The sequence below is a fragment of the Bos grunniens genome, chromosome 28 (assembly GCF_055505025.1).
Source record: "Bos grunniens cultivar Pamir isolate PY7600 chromosome 28, Bosgru_T2T1.0, whole genome shotgun sequence".
Classification (NCBI taxonomy): Eukaryota; Metazoa; Chordata; class Mammalia; order Artiodactyla; family Bovidae; genus Bos; species Bos grunniens.
The window spans coordinates 40,303,772-40,322,715 of NC_141192.1; the positions used below are offsets into that span (position 1 = coordinate 40,303,772).

At 50.9% G+C, this 18,944-nt stretch overlaps 1 protein-coding gene across 2 annotated transcripts in view; it reads left to right on the forward strand.

The window, feature by feature from the left end:
• The window catches only part of PCNX2 (pecanex 2), a 311,410-nt gene that overhangs the window by 286,906 nt on the left and 5,560 nt on the right, over positions 1-18,944 (forward strand). For both annotated transcript variants that reach the window (XM_086381075.1, XM_086381076.1), the window contains 4 exons: positions 1,779-1,923; positions 2,642-2,872; positions 3,895-4,169; positions 5,430-5,617. In XM_086381075.1, coding sequence (XP_086237201.1) covers positions 1,779-1,923; positions 2,642-2,872; positions 3,895-4,169; positions 5,430-5,617 — 839 coding nt within the window. The remainder of the gene's footprint in view (positions 1-1,778; positions 1,924-2,641; positions 2,873-3,894; positions 4,170-5,429; positions 5,618-18,944) is intronic.

Here is an 18,944-nt window from a genome sequence, read left to right on the forward strand (position 1 = left end):
CGGCTCTTCTCTTCCATCTACCTAGGCATCTCGGCAGGTCCCTTCATCTCCCTCTGCCACTGTCCCCAGTCCTACATCTAGAGAAGTGATTTCTCTAAACCTGTGTGCTAGCAGCCTGGCATGCTTCTAATCCTTTCTAGAAGAACCCCCACCTACTTTTAGCCCTCTTTTTAGTACTTACTGCTATCTGATGACAGGGGCATTTTGGACCATTTTCAATGACAGCAGTTTGCACTGTTTTAAACCTCCCCTCCCTTCCCCTGTCCTGTTGCATCCTTGCCCTGCCATCCACCCCTCCCCTCCCAGGACCGCAGGCAGCCCCAGGAAGTCTTTGTTCTGTGTGGGGGCAGCCTGTCTAGGACGGCTGCCTCCTGAAACTCTTCCTGGAAGGCTCTGGGCTCCTCAAGACTCTGGCACCTAGGGCCCCACCTGCCTAGACCCATTTCCCACAGTCATCTCTGACCTTGAGCCTCAGCATCCCTCTCAATGGAGTCCTGGAAGGAAGTCAACGATTGTGGTGCATTTTGCAATCACATGCTCCAATAGCAGACAGCAGAACTATTTCCCTGACATGCGGGCCTAACGTTCTGTGTTGAATCCAAAGTCTTGCTTGGTGAGCCAGGTCGTTTAAATCCTCCTCAGCTCCATCCTCAGAAAGTCCCTTCCACACACACTTCCTGGCTCATTATGTCCCAGTTCAATCCTATCAGGGCTGTTGTTTCTTGTGTAGCCGCCCAGTCCCACTCAGGGATGTTAGAAGCCAGACTCATTAGAGGTGGCTGCCAAGTGTATTAATGGACCTAGAGGGAAAGGATTAAGAACAGTTCTTTCCCTCCACATAATATAGGATGAATCGCTTTCCCAAACCGTGTGTTGATCCAAAAGGTAATGGGCCCAGACCATGAAAGGTGTCCCTTGGGTGCCTCTCTGCTCTCCACCCAGGTAGTAGTTACACGCAGGAAATGAAGGCAAAGCAGAAAAGCCCAGAAACATAAAAACCTGGAAAACCTGAGAAATCCTTTGGTCCTTCACTTTAAGCCCCTCTATCATGGGGGCAGCAGAGGATGAGATGGTTAGATAGCATCACCCACTCAATGGACATGAGTTTGAACAAACTCCAGGTGATGGTGAAGGATAGGGGAGCCTGGTGTGCTGCAGTCCACGAGGTCACAAAGAGTTGGACACAACTTAGCGACTGAACAACAACAACAAATCGTGTCTCATCCACTAGTCATTAACAAAAGGGTGGGACTGGGAGATCGGTATACTCTGAGAATCTGAACAGCCAATTTGAGATTTCACTTGGTGTCCTTTTCTGTCTCCATATGGTGAGAGAATCCAATTTTCATTACGAGTCACATAGTCCAAAAGTGCCATCCGGAAACAAAGAGGACGAGCAGAAGGGCCTGGACGCTTCCCAGGCCTCCCTGCCTCCCTCCTGAGACGTGTAGCCTTTCCAGGGCTCTTGGGCCAGATGGGCTGCGTCTCCACACTCACTCTGCCTATGGATGTGGCAGGCTGGCTCTGACCAAGACTTCTACCCCCACACTCCGAGATCTGGTGTGTCACCAGCTATTCTTGATGGTGATCACTACAGCAGTTGTCACAAGGGTCCGAACATGGGCCGCAGGGTCAGGTGTTCAGTGGGACCCCTGCCAGATCAACCTAAAGACAGCAAAGTCCTTCTTGTGGTGTCACAGGGGAGACTTGGGCCAGTTCAGGGTGACAGGAGCCTGAACACCTTTGCTCCATGTGAACAAACAAACTTTGTTTCGCAGCCTGGATTCTTTCCTATATGGCCTCCATGCCCTCTTCAAAGGTGACTTCAGGATAACAGCCCGAGATGAGTGGGTGTTCGCAGACATCGACCTGCTGCACAAAGTTGTCGTCCCAGCTCTCAGGATGTCCCTGAAGCTGCATCAGGTAAGTATTCCTTTTTTTTTTTTTTAAAGTATAATCCTGAAACATTAGGGGAAAAATGACCTTTCAAAAACATGGTCCCCTTGCTCAGCATAATTCTGACAAGTGGGCTTCTGACTTAGTAACTAAGTGTGTGTGTGTGTGTGTGTGTGTATGTGTGGTATGTGCTTAGTCGAGTCCCCTCCACTCTGTGGCCCCATGGATTGTAGCCCTCCAGGCTCCTCTGTCCATGGAATTTTCCAGGCAAGAATACTGGAGTGGTTGCCATTTCTTACTCCAGAGTATCTTCCCAACCCAGAGATCAAACCCGCATCTCTTATCTCCTGCACTGGCAGTCAGGTTCTTTACCACTAGCACCATCTGGGAAGCTCAGCAACTAAGCATTGAGGCATTGCCTATTTTTGATGGTACCCATGGTGATGTGCCCTCAAGAGTCCCTAGGAGGTGGTCATCTCCCACTAGCATGGAAGAGGGAACTTGGCCGGAGAAAATGACATCAGAAGTGTCCACACTGTGGTGAAAAGCCCTAGGCTTCTATGCCACCAGCTCTATGGGCCCTGAGGCCACTGCAATAGTGAGGTGCCTTCCATCCACCCAGCGGGGCTGAGCAATGTGGAAGTGGACTTGGCCTTGCACCAGGCATCGGCTTCATTGCTGTGTGCACAGCAAGCCAGGACCAGCTCTGTGGTCCTCCCGACCCACAGATAAATTCTTTCCCCAGGACCAGTTCACTTGCCCTGACGAGTACGAAGACCCAGCAGTCCTCTACGAGGCCATCCAGTCCTTTGAGAAGAAAGTGGTCATCTGCCATGAGGGTGACCCGGCCTGGAGGGGCGCCGTGCTGGCCAACAAGGAGGAGCTGCTGACCCTGAGGCACGTGGTAGACGAGGGCACGGATGAGTACAAGGTCCTCATGCTCCACAGAAGCTTCCTGAGCTTCAAAGTGATCAAGGTATGGGAGCTGTCCTTCCTGGCTGCCACCAGCCTCCCGCCTAGGGGGACATGAGAAGAAATATATGGCTGGCCAACAAGTTCATTTGGGTTTTCATTCAGGAAAAACCTGAATGAACGTTTTTTGTTTAAAATAATTTATTATATATATTTATTTAATTTTTGGCTGTGCTGGGTCTTTGTTGCTATGTGGGCTTTCTCTAGTCGTGGTATACAAGGGCTTCTCATTGGGGCGGCTTCTCTTGCTGTGGAGGATGGGCTCTAGGGCTCGCAGGCTTCAGTAATTGCAGTGCATGGGCTCAGGAGTGGCAGTTACCGGGCTCTAGAGCATAGGGGCATGGGCTTAGTTACTCTCCCCTATGTGGGATCTTCTCAGACCAGGGATCAAACCTGAGTCTCCGACATTGGCGAATTCTTTACCACTAAGCCAACAAAGAAGCCCCCCTAAACGAACTTTTTTCCCAACACGGTAGCATGGATTGGCACAGACCCCATGCCCCTGGGCCAACATCCTCTGTCCAGAGCCACATTCCCCGGGGACAGGGGGAGCGGGCAGTGCTGGCCAGCATGCAGGGTGGGTGGCCCCGGACAGGCAGTGCATCTCTGCCAGGGCCCTTTCCCACTCAAAATGCTGGTGTGCAGGTGATGGCTTTGGCAAGAAGTCCTGGTAGGCTAGACATGCGTGGGGTCAGGATCTAGCTTGTTCTTAAAGACTTTCTAATTCTCTAAGATTCCAAACCTCCCTCTCATAACCTGTTCCTGGGCCGGATAACTTCCTTCTCAGAGATTCTCTTCATACAGCTTCAAATCACCGTGCTGAAACAAAGCCTTCTTTCCTTTTTATTTGATCTCCATGGCCGCATGAAAATGCCATCATATCCACCTTGCTGCCATTCAGACATCACTAAGAAAGCTTTAGGCCAAAGCATAGTGGCCGCAGGTACTCAGACCCAACAGTCTGTAGCCCCCCTCTCTCTCCGCCCCACCATACACTTTTCTCCCCATGTCTTCCCCATGCTGCAGGTGAACAGAGAATGCGTCCGCGGCCTTTGGGCGGGGCAGCAGCAAGAACTCATCTTCCTCCGCAACCGCAACCCCGAGCGCGGCAGCATTCAGAACAACAAGCAGGTCCTCCGGAACCTGATCAATTCCTCCTGTGACCAGCCCCTGGGGTACCCCATGTATGTCTCCCCACTCACCACATCCTACCTGGGGACCCACAGGCAGCTGAAGAACATCTGGAGCGGACCGGTCACCTTGGACAGCATCAGGGCGTGGCTCCGAACCAAGTGGTTAAGGTGGGTCTTCACGGCCAAGGCATTATTTACCTGGATGGGGTGGGGCTGCGAGCTCCGAGGCTTCTGGTAGGGATCTCACTGTCTGCCCATCCTTCTGTGATGAAAACTGCCGTGCCCAAATGTCCTCCAACACACCCTTTGTTTCAACAAGCCGTTTCAGATGATGACTCAATGGGAAACGTCATCAGATGAGAGTCTCTCTCCCTCCCACTTCCATCCACCGGCTGAGACTTGGGTTTGAGTCCTTGCAAAGTTGCTGAGGTTACGGGTCTTTGTTACACATCTGTTGCAAAAAACAGGCTTGAAACAGCCTCCTTGCCCCATCCTGCCCCCAGCCCTCATCTCTCGTCGAATAAGTTTTCTCACCCGGTGGTAACAGTGTTCCTGGTTCAGTTCAGTTCAGTCGCTCAGTCGTATCCGACTCTGCAACCCCATGAATCGCAGCACGCCAGGCCTCCCTGTCCATCACCAACTCCCGGAGTTCACCCAGATTCACGTCCATTGAATCGGTGATGCCATCCAGCCATCTCCTCCTCTGTCGTCCCCTTCTCCTCCTGTTCCTGGTTAGTTGGAACAAATTCTAAGTTGTTTTGCCTGAATCTAAAGGAGATCAGTCCTGGGTGTTCTTTGGAAGGAATGATGCTAAAGCTGAAACTCCAGTACTTTGGCCACCTCATGCAAAGAGTTAACTCACTGGAAAAGACTCTGATGCTGGGAGGGATTGGGGGCAGGAGGAGAAGGGGACGACAGAGGATGAGATGGCTGGATGGCATCACCAACTTGATGGACGTGAGTTTGAGTGAACTCCAGGAGTTGATGGACAGGGAGGCCTGGAGTGCTGCAATTCATGGGGTCGCAGAGTCGGACACGACTGAGCGACTGAACTGAACTGAACTGAACAGGGCTGTTTGTCGGACCTCAAAGCTGAGGGTCCCTGTGGATGGTGGAGACCGCGCGGCTTCTTCATCCGGGGAGGGTTTATTCATTTATCAGTCCCTGAGGGGCTTCTTCATCCGGGGAGGGTTTATTCATTTATCAGTCCCTGAGGGGCTTCTTCATCCGGGCAGGGTGTATTCATTTATCAGTCACCGAGGTTCGGGGAACAGAAACCCCTCCTTCCATCTGCATCCCATCTGCATCTCCATCGCTTCTCACCAGTACAGTGCGGTCTGCAGTCCTGCTTTGGACACAGATGCGATGGGGCGTCTAGGGGAATTAGACATGTTTGGTGAGAATCCTTGAAGCGTTTCTTCCTCTCAGAGTGCGGAAGGACTGCGACGCAGCGGGCCAGCCGGGCGCCGGCAACACGGAGGACATGGATGCGGGGGGCGCTCCGCCCGCAGGCGGCAACAGTGCCCCCAGTGGTGAGAGCAGGGAGAGCAGCGCAGAACAGCCCAGAAAGGATGGGAGCCGCCACTGGTCACCCCGGGAAGGGACACGGAGGCCAGGTGAGTGCAGTGGGGGCCTCGTGTTACTGCCAAGGCTCCTCACGTCTCACTGGCCAACACCGTGGGCTATGTTGTCATTCTAACCTCTGAGAGACCGTTTACACAGGACAGATCAGTATTGGGCCAAAAGATGCCCCCAAGTATACTGACTCATATAAGTTCTACTCAGAAAAAAACTCTATTCTGTGTGTTAGATTCAGCTTTTATCCTTTATCCATCTGTCTGTCCCATACCTCAGCCAGCTGTCTGTCTGTCCATCGGTCCAGTGGTCAGTCTCTTCCACCCCATCTCTCACTCCTTCAGAGACCATTGGCTCATGTGTCTCTGTGTTAGGCAGTGTTACAGCTCTTCATCCATGAAGGCGCCTCCCTCCTCCTGTGAATTGACCCACCCCCTCCAAGTCCCGTGATGAGGCAGCCAGGCTCCTGCCCTTCATTGCCTGGTCACTACAGCTCTCCACTTCCTCACCTTGCACCTGACATTGCAGAGCATAGGGAAAGAGGCAAGATGGGTGTCAGCCGATGGGGATGGAAGAAGTTTGGGGTGAGTCTAAAGCTTAAAATCATGTTTAAACTAAGGCCCAACTAATTAGGCTCATTCAGATGGATGAGGTTCCAAAATCCCTCTGTACTTGGAGGAGAAGGTTGTGTTAGAAAAGGCGACCCTTGGCCCACATAGGACGTGCCCAATTGGAGTGGGAGAGACAGATGCTTGGCCTGGCTCCCACCAGCACACTGTCCCTTGGCTTTGACCTTCAAAACCTGTCAGTGGTTTCAGCTTTTGGCCTCAGTACTTTTACCATCAAGAAGCATTCATTAAGTGCCTCTTTGTGTGTGTTTTCCTGTCAGCTCTGCATCAAGGGAGTAAGCGAGGAACAGTGCCTGCCTCCTAGAAGTGCCCAGAGCAAGGCTGGGGATTTAACTGAAATCGTGAGGATGTGTATAATGATGGGCAAGAAGATAGATAAGATTAAAAAAAGACAGATGGATGACAATAGATAGGGAGACAGAAAGATAGACAGTAATGGATAGATAGATATAAGTAGAAGATAGAAAGATAGGTTATAGGTATTTAGGGAAATTGAGATTATATAGATAATAGGTGATAGATGGATAGAAAATTGATAGATAATAGATATATAGCTAATTGGTTGATGTGTGTGTGTGTGTGTGTGTGTGTGTGTGTGTTCAGTTATGTCTGACTCTTTGCAACCAAATGGACTCTAGCCTACCAGGCTCCTCTGTCCATGGGATTTTCCAGGAAAGAATACTGGAGTAGGTAGCTATTTCCTACTCTAGGGGATCTTCCCTACCCAGGGATCGGAACCCTCATCTCCTGCGTCTGCAGACAGATTCTTTACCACTGTGTCACCTGGGAAACCCATATCTCCTGTAAAGTATGAATAGCAGAGTGTTTTAAAAGAAATTTAATCTTATTAAGTTCATAGGTGGCACATGAAAGCTTTTGAGGGGATCTTATCCACTCCGGGATTGAACCCTGGATCTCCCACATTGCAAGCAGATCCTTTACCATCTGAGCCACTAAGGAAGCCCCAGTTGGTTGATAGATAATAAATAATAGAAAGATAAATATACAGATAATATAAAGATACATAGGTAGGTTGAGCTATTTCGAATCCTAAAAGACGATGCTGTGAAAGTGCTGCCCTCAATATCCCAGCAAATTTGGAAAACTCAGCAGTGCCCATAGGACTGGAAAAGGTCAGTTTTCATTCCAATCCCAAAGAAAGGCAATGCCACAGAATGCTCCAACTACTGCACAATTGCACTCACTCACACACTAGTAAAGTAATGCTCAAAAATCTCCAAGCCAGGCTTCAACAGTACACAAACCGTGAACTTCCAGATGTTTAAGCTGGATTTAGAAAAGGCAGAGGAACCAGAGATCAAATTGCCAACACCCATCATCAAAAAAGCAAGAGAGTTCCTGAAAAACATCTACTTCTTCTTTATTGACTACACCAAAGCCTTTGACTTGGTGGGTCACAAAAAAACTGTGGAAAATTCTTAAAGAGATGGGAATACCAGACCACCTGACCTGCTTCCTGAGAAATTTGTATGCAAGTCAAAAAGCAACAGTTAGAACTGAACATGGAACAACAGACTGGTTCCAAATCAGGAAAGGAGTACATCAAAGCTGTATATTGTCACCCTGCTTATTTAACTTATATGCAGAGTACTTCATGTGAAATGCCAGGCTGGACGAAGCACAAGCTGGAATCAAGATTGCTGGGAGAAATATCAATAACTTCAGATATGCAGATGATACTACCCTTATGGCAGAAAGTGAAGAAGAACTAAAGAGCCTCTTGATGAAAGTGAAAGAGGAGAGTGAAAAAGTTGGCTTAAAACTCAACATTCAGAAAAGTAAGATCACAGCATCTGGTCCCATCACTTCATGGCAAATAGATGGGGAAACAATGGAAACAGTAAGAGATTTTATTTTCTTGGGCTCCAAAATCACTGCAGATGGTGACTACAGCCATGAAATTAAGAGACACTTGCTCCTTGAAAGAAAAGCTATGACCAACCTGGACAGCATATTAAAAAGCAGAGATATCACTTTGCCAACAAAGGTCTGTGTAGTGAAAGCTATGGTTTTTCCAGTAGTCATGTATGGATGTAAGAGTTGGATCATAAAAAGGGCTGAGCAGCAAAGAATTGATGCTTTCCAACTGTGGTGCTAGAGAAGACTCTTGAGAGTCCCTTGGACAGCAAGGGTATCCAACCAGTCCATCCTAAAGGAGATCAGTCCTGGGTGTTCATTGGAAGGACTGATGTTGAAGCTGAGACTCTAATACTTTGGCCACCTGATGTGAAGAGCCGACTCATTGGAAAAGAGGGAAAGATTGAGGGCAGGAGGAGAAGGGAATGACAGAGGATGAGATGGTTGAATGGCATCATCAATTCAATGGACATGAATTTGAGCAAACTCTGGGGGAGAGTGAAGGACAGGGAAGCCTGGCATGCTGCAGTCCATGGGATCTCAAACAGCTGGACACGACTGAGAGACTGAACAAGAACAAGATGGATAGATAGGTAGATGTTTGACAGATACATATGTACATACATAGATACACAGAGATAAATAGATAGATGATAGCTCCTTAGCTGAAGATAGATGAGAGATGGAAGGGAGGCAGGAAGAAAGGGAAGGAGAGAGAGGTAAATAGTTAGGTAGCTGAACAAAGTGACATCAGTTGCTTAGGGTGAAGAAGACTCCCTTCCTCGCCCTGTGGCATCTGCTCTGAACCCCAAGCAGAGCAGCCGCCGAGCCAGAGCCCTTCAGTGTGCAGCTGGCTCTCAGGCCAGGAATTTCTCATTGCTTAGTTAGTTAACAGTTGTTATCGTATGAGATTTTTAAGTTTCAAAAATCACAGAAGTGATTTTCCAGGTGGGAAAATGCAAGGTAGGTTCCAAGTGGAGCAGTGTCTGAACATTTGACCTTTCTGTCAGGTGACTTGTCTGAACCAGAGAGGGGCTAGAGTCCGAGGGTGGGGGTTGTGGGGAAGGGGGTCTGTCTCGGGGGTTGCGGGGTCACAGCTTTTAAAGAGCCTGAGTTGGGCATGCTGGACAGCCTCTGACTCAGTGAGATGCCTCTTCCTTTTTGCACAAATGAAGCCATGCCAGCACCGTGTGGCCTGGAAAAGCCAGCGTTCCTTCCATCCTCGGAATCCAGGCCCCGTAGGTGGTGAATGTCCCCTATTTACCACCAGAGCCTGAGGCCGGGACCAGTCACAGGCTTCTGTGGCAGATGTCAAAGCTGAATCTTCCAGAGCCCACACCAGCTGTTCGTTTTTCATTATTGCTTCTTAACATTGCTCCTACCAAGGCCACTCTTGGCTTTGCCTGCTTTACAAGGTAACGAGGCATGCTGGGCGATGGCGCCTGTGGGCCTCAAGGCCGTGAGCCCCCACCTGCAGTCAGAGTCAGCCTGGGGCTCTGCACTCAGCTTTTGTCCTGCTCTGGAGACTCTCAGTCTCTAGAGTATCTGAGGCTTTGGAGCAAACCCTCCCTGAGCCACTCTTCCTCGCATGCCCCCCATCCCACCACCACCCTGTTGTACCAAGTGCATCCTTGCTGTGGTGATAAAATGTAATAAGTAACAATCCTGTAATATATACTGTGTGTCTACCCCAGACAAGTTCACTTTGTCCTCCCCAGGACTCTGAATGTAATAAGTAACAATCCTGTAATATATACTGTGTGTCTACCCCAGGCAAGTTCACTTTGTCCTCCCCAGGACTCTGACAGGCTTCCCTAGTAGCTCAGATGGTAAAGAATCTGCCTACAATATGGGAGACCCAGGTTCGATCCCTGGGTCAGGAAGATTCCCTGGAGAAAGGAATGGCAACCCACTCCAGCATTCTTGCCTGGAGAATTCTATGGACAGAGGAGCCTGGCAGTCTACAGTCCATGGGGTCACAAAGAGTTGGACATGACTGAGCATGTGCTCATCTTGCAGCTGAAGAAACCAGGGCAGAGAAATTCAGTCACTGAACAGAGAAGTTCAGTCACGGGGCAGAGAAATCACCAGCTAGGAAGCAACTGATCTGGGATTTGTGCTCAGGCAAGATGGCTAAGTGCCTGCAGTGCTGACCCCAGGCACGGTCCTGTTACTCTGGTCCTGGGACACTGCGTCTGCTCATCAAATGCAGCCTTTGTCCCTGAACATGATGGAGCCACTTGCCCAGGCTCCTCCTTTCAGCACTCATCTCTGCTGCTCCCATCGTCCCGGCCCTCCATGACTTTGTTCCCCGGCTGAGGGCTTCTCTTACAACTGGTCTTCCTTGGGTTCATAACCAGGCAAAGCTGACACCCAGCCTTCCTGATTCAGCTGCCCAGTTTCCTCTAGGTCCCACTGTGGTCTGGGCAGGTGAAAGGTTGTTGTTGCGAGCCGTGTGCTATGCCAGGATTTGTGGCCTCTGGGGGAGAGGAATTCGATCCGGGGCCAGAGACGAGGCTTGACCACTTGAAGTTTTTCTGTAGCAAAGTTTTATTAAAGTATAATGGAAACAGGAAAAGCTTCTAACATAGACATCAGAAGGGGACAGAAAGAGTGCCCGCTTGCTAGTTTTTAACGAGGTGTTTTATGTCTGTTGCTGCTGCTGCTAAGTTGCTTCAGTCGTGTCCGACTCTGTGTGACCCCATAGACGGCAGCCCACGAGCCTCCCCTGTCCCTGGGATTCTCCAGGTAAGAACACTGGAGTGGGTTGCCATTTCCTTCTCCAGTGCATGAAAGTGAAAAGTGAAAGTCAAGTCGCTCAGTCGTGTCCGACTCTCAGTGACCCCACGGACTGCAGCCCACCAGGCTCCTCCGTCCATGGGATTTTCCAGGCAAGAGTACTGGAGTGGGGTGCCATCACCTTCTCCATTTGCAAGCTGCTAATCAGATAAGAGAGACACCTCAAGGCTGAGGGAATTTCACCAAGCCCCTCTTCCACAATGTGCAGTTTTTAGATAGAATGGCACAAGGTGGGTCATCCCCAACCATAAAACAATTGACTTGAATACTGGTTTGTTGAGTCATTATCAGCCCAGGGTTTGAGAAAAGAAAAAAAAAAAAAAAGGTTGTCTTCTCTGTTGATTTTGTCAACAGAGAAGGGAAAAAACTGTCTGCCACTTGCAGTTTATTTCCTCCTGCTGCTTGGAGACCTCTGGCCTCCCTGCTGAGGCTGTTAACACTCTCACAGGGATTGGGGACGTGGAGCAGATACATGTCCCTCCCTGTCCTCTAGGAAAAGCTGATAGTCTGTGGAAAGAAGGCCTTGCACCCCCAGAAGTTATCCTGAGACTGGTGCCCCCTGCAGAGGGTCAGAGAGCTGGGAGGGAGCCCACCACGCCCTCCCCACCCCCAAGGAAGGAAGAGCCACTCTCTTGCTCTCTCTGGCCATTCAGGCAGCCTTGACAACTGCACAAATCATGAGTCTCTTTCCCCCATACCTGCCAGGTGACGGCGTTCTAACAGGACATCTTTTTGTTGAATGATGGCTTCCGTATCTCTCAGAACTGACCTGTGTTCCTTTGCTATAGGGCAATTGTAACAAAGTACCAGAAACTCAGTGGCTTCAACAAAAGACTGCCTCCCAGCACTGGAGGCTGGAAGTCCAAACTCAAGGTGTTGGCGAGGTGGATTTCCTCTGAGGCTGTGCGGGAGAAGGGGTCCCCAGCCTCTCCCCTGGTTTCTGGTGGTTTGCTGGCGACCTTGGGCATTCCTTACCTTGTAGAAGCTTCATCCTGATCTCTGCCTTCATCTTCACATGGTGCTCCCCCATGTGCGTTTCTGTGTCCAGATTCCCCCTTTAGTAAGGACATTATTCACCTTGGATTAGGCCCCCCTACTCCAGTATGACCCCATCTTAAGGAATGATACCTGCCACGGCCATTTCCAAACAAGGTCACCCCCTGAGGTCCTAGGATTAGGACCTCAGCATATGACCTGGGGGTCCCAGCTGAGCCTCACCCAGCTTGCAGGGCTCCCCGTGACTGCTGTCTCTATAATCTCTGTCACCCGCTCCTGCTGGCTCACACCCCCAGCCTTAGAAGCCCCCTCTGCCCCTCATTCATCCCAGGGGCTGCTCGCCTCAGAGCTCCTGCTGCTGCTGCTTCCTCAGGCTGGACGTGCTGCCCCCAGGCTGGACTCAGTCCCCCACTCTGCCTCTGGCCAAATGCTGCCTTCTCAGGGAGGCCCCTAGCCAGCCAGCCAGCCATACCACTCTGCCTCCCCCACCCTGCCACTGGGTCCCCTGTGTGTGGTCAGGCCTGGGAGCTGCCCTCCCCTGTAGGAGGGCAGCAAAGCGCTCATGGGGTGGGGAGGCTTGGTGGCGGCCCTCACTTCCCAGGGTGGGGGACATGAGCACACATAGAGCCTGTGACCCACTGTCCCCGCACTACCGTGCCTGACGAGAAGCCTGTGCCTGTGTAGACTCTGCACATCCACCTCCATCCATACCTCCCAGCTGCTCCTTGCCCAGCCTCTCACCTGCAGGAAAGCCCAAGGCTCACCCTAGGTGGGGACCCTGGGGCAGTTCTGGGCAGGCTCTGGGTTCAGTCCGGGCCTTCCAGAGAGCCTGGGGCCCACCACATGGTGGCAGGAGTGTGTGGGAGCTGGTCAGCATATCCCTTGTCCCTGCCACTTCCTGGTCCTGTGGGGAGAGATGTCATGGGGAAACGGGGTGCCAAGAGGGACCCTTTAAAGTGCCAAGGAGCACCCAGGGCTAAGGTGGTGCTCTGCACAGGTCCAGTGATAGAGTGGATGGTCCCCTCCAGACTCAGCCTTTCCCGCTAAGTCTTCTCTGGAGGCTGGTGGGGTCTCAGGCCCTCGGGTCATGGAATTTCCAAGTGGAACTCAGCGGTTGTCAGCTTCCGTCCATCTCAGTTCAGTTCAGTCGCTCAGTCGTGTCCGACTCTTCACAACCCCATGAATCGCAGCACGCCAGGCCTCCCTGTCCATCACCAACTCCCGGAGTTCACTCAGACTCAAGACCATCGAGTCAGTGATGCCATCCAGCCATCTCATCCTCTGTCGTCCCCTTCTCCTCCTGCCCCCAATCCCTCCCAGCATCAGAGTCCTTTCCAATGAATCAACTCTTCGCATGAGGTGACCAAAGTACTGGAGTTTCAGCTTCAGCATCATTCCCTCCAAAGAAATCCCAGGGCTGATCTTCAGAATGGACTGGTTGGATCTCCTTGCAGTCCAAGGGACTCTCAAGAGTCTTCTCCAACACCACAATTCAAAAGCATCAATTCTTTGGCGCTCAGCTTTCTTCACAGTCCAACTCTCACATCCATACACGACCACAGGAAAAACCATAGCCTTAACTAGACAGACCTTTGTTGGCAAAGTAATGTCTCTGCTTTTGAATATGCTATCTAGGTTGGTCATAACTTTCTTTCCAAGGAGTAGGCGTCTTTTAGTTTCATGGCTGCAGTCACCATCTGCAGTGATTTTGGAGCCCCCAAAAATAAAGTCTGACACTGTTTCCACTGTATCCCCATCTATTTCCCATGAAGTGATGGGACCGGATGCCATGATCTTTGTTTTCTGAATGTTGAGCTTTAAGACAACTTTTTCACTCTCCACTTTCACTTTCAGCAAGAGGCTTTTTAGTTCCTCTTCACTTTCTGCCATAAGGGTGGTGTCATCTGCATATCTGAGGTGATTGATATTTCTCCCGGCAATCTTGATCCCAGCTTGTGTTTCTTCCAGTCCAGCGTTTCTCATGATGTACTCTGCATATAAGTTAAATAAGCAGGGTGATAATATACAGCCTTGCCAAACTCCTTTTCCTATTTGGAACCAGTCTGTTGTTCCATGTCCAGTTCTAACTGTCAGCCAAGAGCAAAGAGCCGAGGGCTGCTGATCCTATCTACCGGCTTGACCTTGTCCCCCAAGCCCCTTGCCAGAACCCCTCATCTATCTTTAGAAGATTCTCCAGACCCAAGGCTGGTCCCTCTCCTGGTGATGCCTTGAGGAGACAGTGCTGGCCACACCAAGTGGGCCTAATCTTGGGGAGAAGGAAGGCCTCCAAGGCAGCTACCTGTCTTCCCTCCCCCAGAGGAGGACCACGCCATGGTCCCCCGCAGGCTCTCCCTGCCCTGGAACATCCAAGCATTTCCCGATTCAGCCCAGCTGGTCCCCTGAAGGACGCAGGAGTGGCCACCTTTCAGGCCATCTGGCTTAGAGTCCCTGAGGGTGCCCAGTGGACCAAGAGAAGTTGGCAGGGCGCAAGTCCAAGAGAGGGAACAGCACAGATGGCCCCTCCTGCTCTCCAGCTCTGCCCAGCAACCCCACGACCCCCCTGCCTCAGCAGCTGCCTGGGGCAAGCCTTCCCCCAAACTCACCAGGGGACATTGCAGCTGGTAGCATAAGCCAAACCCCCGTTCTGTGGGGCTGGGCAGGGCTGGAGTCCAAACTTGCCCTCAAAAGGACGAAACATCTGAGACAGTTTGCTGGAAACCAGCCCCTGAGGCTCACAGGCTCGCTCCAAGACAGGAGGGGAATCTGAGGACACGTGGGGCAGGGCAGGCCCCCAGGAGACATCTGGAAAGGCCCAGAGTTGGTATCGAAAGAGCCAACCTTCCTCCCTGACATGCAGCACACAGACTCCTCTTCCTGCCCCTGCAAAATGAATTGTGCCCTTGTTTTTACCACCACTGTGGTTAAAGCCACATGGGGACATCAGCACCTTTGGCTGTGGTTTATAGCACCCTCTCACTCCCTGGTGAAGTTCAAGGCCAGGACCCCGTCCCTTCTCTCCATGACCTTGGCATGCCCTCCTATAAGTAAGCACCAAGTCGGGATCTGGGAATCAGAGAACAAAGCCCAAGATGGGAAGCTTCCTGTGGGCTCCCTGGCTGCATCCCTCAGCCCCTGATAAATGCAGGTGCTCATGGAGCATCTGTGCTGTGCCTGAGAGAGCTGCCTGCCTCCTGGCTCAGGCTTCTGAAGCCCAGCAACACCCACCTCCCCCACCCACACCAGTCTTCCCCTCCTCAGCTGGTGCAGAGAGTGGTGGTGGTGGGGCTTCCCGGTTCTCTTGATACAAAATTTTCAGTTACTGAGGTCCCGAATGCAGTAGCCCCTGAGACCTCAAGGACACAGGCCCCCACAGGGAGCCCCACGTAATGACGGGCAGCCCTGCCTGGCTGGCCAGCCTGGCCTCAGGTTCCTGTACCTGCCACCAAGGACTCTTCCCAAATGATGCAGCCAGCGGTGCCATGCCCGAAGGTTCCTGGAAGAGGGAGGGCAGCTGGGGAAGCCCCCACACCCCGCCATTCCCAGTAGGATGGTGTCCTGTGCTGGGCAGATGCTGGGTTTCCTTTCAGCTTCCAGCTTCTCTGGCCTCCTCCTAACCCTCCCTTCAGCTGAATCAAACCAGTGCATCCACAGATTCCAGAAAGGAAGCCAGAGCCTGCTCAACCAGCTCAGGAAAGTTAGAGGCCGGTCTCCAGTCTTGGGAGGGTGTTCCTGATCCCGGATCTTTGTGCTTGACCTGGAATAAAGGGAGACGCCTTCCCAGCTCCCTCTATAGCTCGCTCCCCACCACCCCCCGACCCGAAGTCTGCAGGGGCACATGGTGGGGGGCTGGAGGGGGTTCAGCCTCTAGGTCAAGGCATTTTGAAGCTTCCCACATGCCGAAGGAGGGAACCACACAGCCAAAGGTGGCGATGTCCCCGTGTGGCTTTAACCACAGTGGTAGTAAAAACAAGGAGGGAATTTCATTTTCCAGGGGCAGGAGGAGGTATCTGTGTGCTGGGGGTTGGGGAGGCAGGTTGTATCTTTCTTATACAGATGGTTCTAATAGTCAAGAAGCCCTGCTGTCGTTGAGTTGCTAAGTCGTGTCCGACTCTTCAATCCCATGGACTGTAGCCCGCTGGGCTCCTCTGTCCACAGAACTCCCCAGGCAAGAATCAGAGTGGGTTGCCATTTCCTCCACCAGGGGATCTTCCCAACCCAGGGATCGAACCCGTGTCTCCTGCATTGGCAGGCGAGTTCTTTACTATTGAGCCACCTGGGGAGCCCTAAGAAGCCCTGTACCCACCCAAACTAGGGATAGGTCTGTTCCTAGTCAGGGGTTGAAGAAGCTCTGGGTTTCAGTGTGAGGTGAGTTTTGTAGCTTGAGTTCTTATTTGCCAGTCAGTGTGCCAAGTAACAAGCCTGCCGAAAGGATGCTGTCAGAGGCAGGGCAGAGGGTGGAGGCCACCACATGATGCCGTGCAGGCAACCAGGGATGCCCAGTGTATCCTGTGGGATCCTGTGGAAAGGAGTCCCTGGGGGCCTTGGGGGAGGATCTGAGTGCCCAAGCAGAGCATGAAGCCTGGCTAAGCAGCAGTGATTGAGATGTTCTCAAGGGTGGATGTGAACCAAGTTCTAAGAACAGGGATCTTGTGTTACTCACAGTGCCCAAGGCTCCGTGCCTGTAACCGGGGTCCCAAGTCTTCCTCCCCCATGTCCTGCTTCAGTTCCCAGCTGAGTGTCCCCTTCCTGGTCCTTGCTGGATTCTCAGAGGACTGGGGTCCCAGGTGGCCATACCTCATGCCTGGATGGCGTGCCCTCATGCCCAGTGGCCAGGAGCTCACTGTGCAGCCCCAGCGGTGGCTGACAACATGCAGACTTCTCACTGGAAGGGGACTCAGCCCACTGGTGGAGGCTGGTGGCCTGGTGGCTCAGAGAAGTTAGGAATTCATAACTAATTGCCAATTCAATGGACATGAACTTGGGCAAACTCCAAGAGATGGTGAGGAACAGGGAGGTGGCCTTGCATGCTGCAGTCCATGGGATTGCAAAGAGTCGGACATGACTTGGCAACTGATCAACAATAACAAGTAATCTTACTCCCCAGTTGGACAGAAAGACTATCTCATCTATCCTATTCTAAGGATTTGCACCACCACTTTTCATCAGCCTCTTGATGAAAGTGAAAGAGGGGACAGAAAAAGCTGGCTTAAAACTCAGCATTCAGAAAACTAAGATCATGGCATCCAGTCCCATCACTTCATGCAAATAGATGGGGAAACAATGGAAACCATGACAGATTTTATTTTCTTGGGCTCCAAAAATCACTGCAGATGGTGATTGCAGCCATGAAATTAAAAGGCACTTGCTCCTTGGAAGAAGAGCTATGACAAACCTAGACAGCATATTAAAAAGCAGAGAGACATTTCTTTACTGACAAAGCTCCATATAGTCAAAGCTATGGTTTTTTCAGTAGCCAAGCATGGATTGAGAGTTGGACCATAAAGATAGCTGAGCACCAAAGAACTGATGTTTTTGAACTGTGGTGTTGAAGAGATTCTCAAGAGTCTCTTGGACTGCAAGGAGATCAAATCAGTCAATCCTAAAGGAATTCAACCCTGAATATTCATTGGAAGGACTGATGCTGAAGCTGAAGCTCCAATATTTTGGCCACCTGATGTGAAGAACTGATTCATTGGAAAAGACCCTGATGCTGGGAAAGATTGAAGGTGGGAGGAGAAGGGGACGACAGAGGATGAGATGGTTGGATGGCATCACTGACTCAATGGACATGAGCTTGAGCAAGTTCCAGGAGTTGGTGATGGACAGGGAGGCCTGGCGTGCTACAGTCCATGGGGTCGCAGAGTCAGACATGACTGAGCGACTGAACTGAACCACCACTTTTGAGATAACAATCAGAGACAGAGGAATAATGCTGGAATAATGAACCAAGGAGGGTAATTTATATAGAATTTCAACTCGGACTCTTAGGAGGTTTGCCCTAGAATCGCTCATAATTTGATAATGAAGTAATTGGCAAAATAAGTTAAACTACAAAATAATAAGTAGCATGAATGCATTCAGTTTGGTTTCTTACTTGTTCCATTTGCAAAATTATTTTTAAAAAATCAAGAGCAACCAAAAAACCCTCAAGAAAACCTGAAGTAATCTGGGGAGAGGATTACCCCGTCTTGCACAGAACACAGACCAGTCCCCTCTGACACACAGATGGGCCTTTGTCCCTTTGTTACTGAAATGAGCTACGTCCCCCACCAAGTATGGGTGGTCTCTCCAGCATCAAAATCACCATCTTGCAGATGACTGTGGAGTATTTTGGGGCAGCAATCAGCATTACAGGATAAATCAGAAACAGATGTTTGGCCTTGCCAAACTGAATAAACTAACAAATCACCATCTCTCTTCTTAATTCTGATTCGTCAGGGTCCCTTTCTCTCTCTGTCTTCCTCTGCAAGAGTAAGTACTCAGCAGGGATGATCAGATGGGCCCCAGCCTGGGTAGGGCCCAGGTGCCTGCACTCACCCGGGAAACCTGACTCCAGTCCCGCACTGTGAGCCACTCCGCAGGGGGAGCACCCCAGTTTCTTGGACGGGCAGGAGGGAGCCAGGTGGGAACCCCAGTGCTCTCTGAAACTGGTCACCCACCACCACAGTGGGCAAATGGCACTAAGGTCAAAGTCAGGAGGCCCCTTTCAGCCAGTCCAGGGCAGTGGGAGGAGCAGGGCTTGGGGAGACCCAGGGAATGTCCACAGTAACGTCTCTTCCCATGTTGAGTGCAGCAAGTCAGACAGAGAAAGACAAAAACCCTATGACACTGCTTAAAAAAAAAAAGGGTACAAATGAACTTATCTCCAAACAGAAATAGAGTCACAGATGTAAAAAACAAACATGGTTACCAGGGGGTAAAGCAGGAGCAAGGATAAATTGGGAGATTGGAATTGACATATATGTACGACTATATATAAAACACATAACTAACAAGGACTGTATTGTATAGCATAGGGAACACTACTCGGTATTCTATAATAACCTATATGCGAAAAGAATCTTAA